The sequence below is a fragment of the Cariama cristata genome, unplaced genomic scaffold, assembly GCF_000690535.1.
Source record: "Cariama cristata isolate BGI_N322 unplaced genomic scaffold, ASM69053v1 scaffold26259, whole genome shotgun sequence".
Classification (NCBI taxonomy): Eukaryota; Metazoa; Chordata; class Aves; order Cariamiformes; family Cariamidae; genus Cariama; species Cariama cristata.
The window spans coordinates 13,682-14,839 of record NW_009635671.1 but is presented as its reverse complement, the minus strand read 5'-3'; the positions used below and the strand labels follow the sequence as shown (position 1 = coordinate 14,839).

The 1,158-nt window shown below is 62.2% G+C and overlaps 1 protein-coding gene across 1 annotated transcript in view; it reads left to right on the top strand.

Annotated features, from left to right (window-relative positions):
- The window catches only part of SOGA1 (suppressor of glucose, autophagy associated 1), a gene marked incomplete at its 3' end in the record, with an annotated part of 15,777 nt that overhangs the window by 1,041 nt on the left and 13,578 nt on the right, over positions 1-1,158 (top strand). The window contains 1 exon segment of the mRNA XM_009707636.1: positions 812-970. Coding sequence (XP_009705938.1) covers positions 812-970 — 159 coding nt within the window.

Sequence of the window (1,158 nt, the reverse complement as noted above, 5' to 3'; positions counted from 1 at the left end):
CCCTCCCCACCCCCCCTCGCTGCCCCCTCCTGGGGGTGCTGCTGCCAAAAACATCCCCCTCCAGCTTCTCCCTTGCTGGGAAAGAAAGCACAGCCCATCCTTGGGGGGAACAGGAGCCTGACCCCATGGCCTGAGCCCCCCAAGCCCTGCAGCGGGTCTTGCTGCTGCCTTCCCAGTGCTGGTACCCTGGGCTGGACAGAGGACCAGGGGGATTGGGGACAATTTTTCCATTCCTGCAGATACAGGAGCAAACACTTCATCCTATCAAGCTCCTTTATGCTGAGGGCAGCTCCCTTGCAGGGATCTGGAGGGGGGGGCTCTGGGGCCGTGGCCGGGATGGATGGAGGCACCCTTCACCCCAGGAGCAGCTGCTGATTTTTTCTGTAATGCGATGCAGCAGCTCGCCTTTCTCCCAGCCGGCACAGCTGCTGCCCGCAGTGAGAGCCTGCCTGCTCTGGTGCTGCCCACCGGCTTTTCCAGCCTTGTGGGGGCTTTTCCAGCTTCACGGGGTGGGAAAAAGGTACAAAAAGGTGACAAGCATCCCGCAGCATTGTGTTAGGGCTGGGGAAGGCAGGGTTTGGCCAGGGGACGCGGGGTAGCCATGCAGCTGGTGAAAGGGGAACAGCAATCACAGCCTGAGATCGAGGGGACGCACAGAGGGGCCGCGGTGTCACCCAGGATCATGTCTGCTCCGAAGGGTCTCGGTAACAGCCTGCTGATCTCTGCATGAGGATTGTAGGTGCCCAGGCACTGCGGTCCCAGCCCCGTGCGTGTTGTGCCCAGCCTGATGACACCCCCGTTGTGTCCCCAGGTGGCCAAGGACGTCTCTGTGCGGCTCCACAATGAGTTGGAGGCGGTGGAGAAGAAAAGGATTAGGCTGGAGGAGGAGAACGAGGACCTGCGCCAGCGGCTCATCGAGACCGAGCTGGCCAAGCAGGTGGTGCAGAACGAGATGGACAAGCTCCGAGAGGTGAGGGGGACGTGGGAAGGGGGACTGGGAGGTGTCCCCAAGGCTCTGCCCGTAGTAGGTGTCCTGGCCCTGCACTGCGGGATCCCCCATCCCTGCTCGCATTGCTGAAACCCAAACTGTGTTGCAGATGCTTGCGAAACCCGAGCAGCACCTGCCCTCAGCGAGGCATGCTTCATCCCACCCGGCGG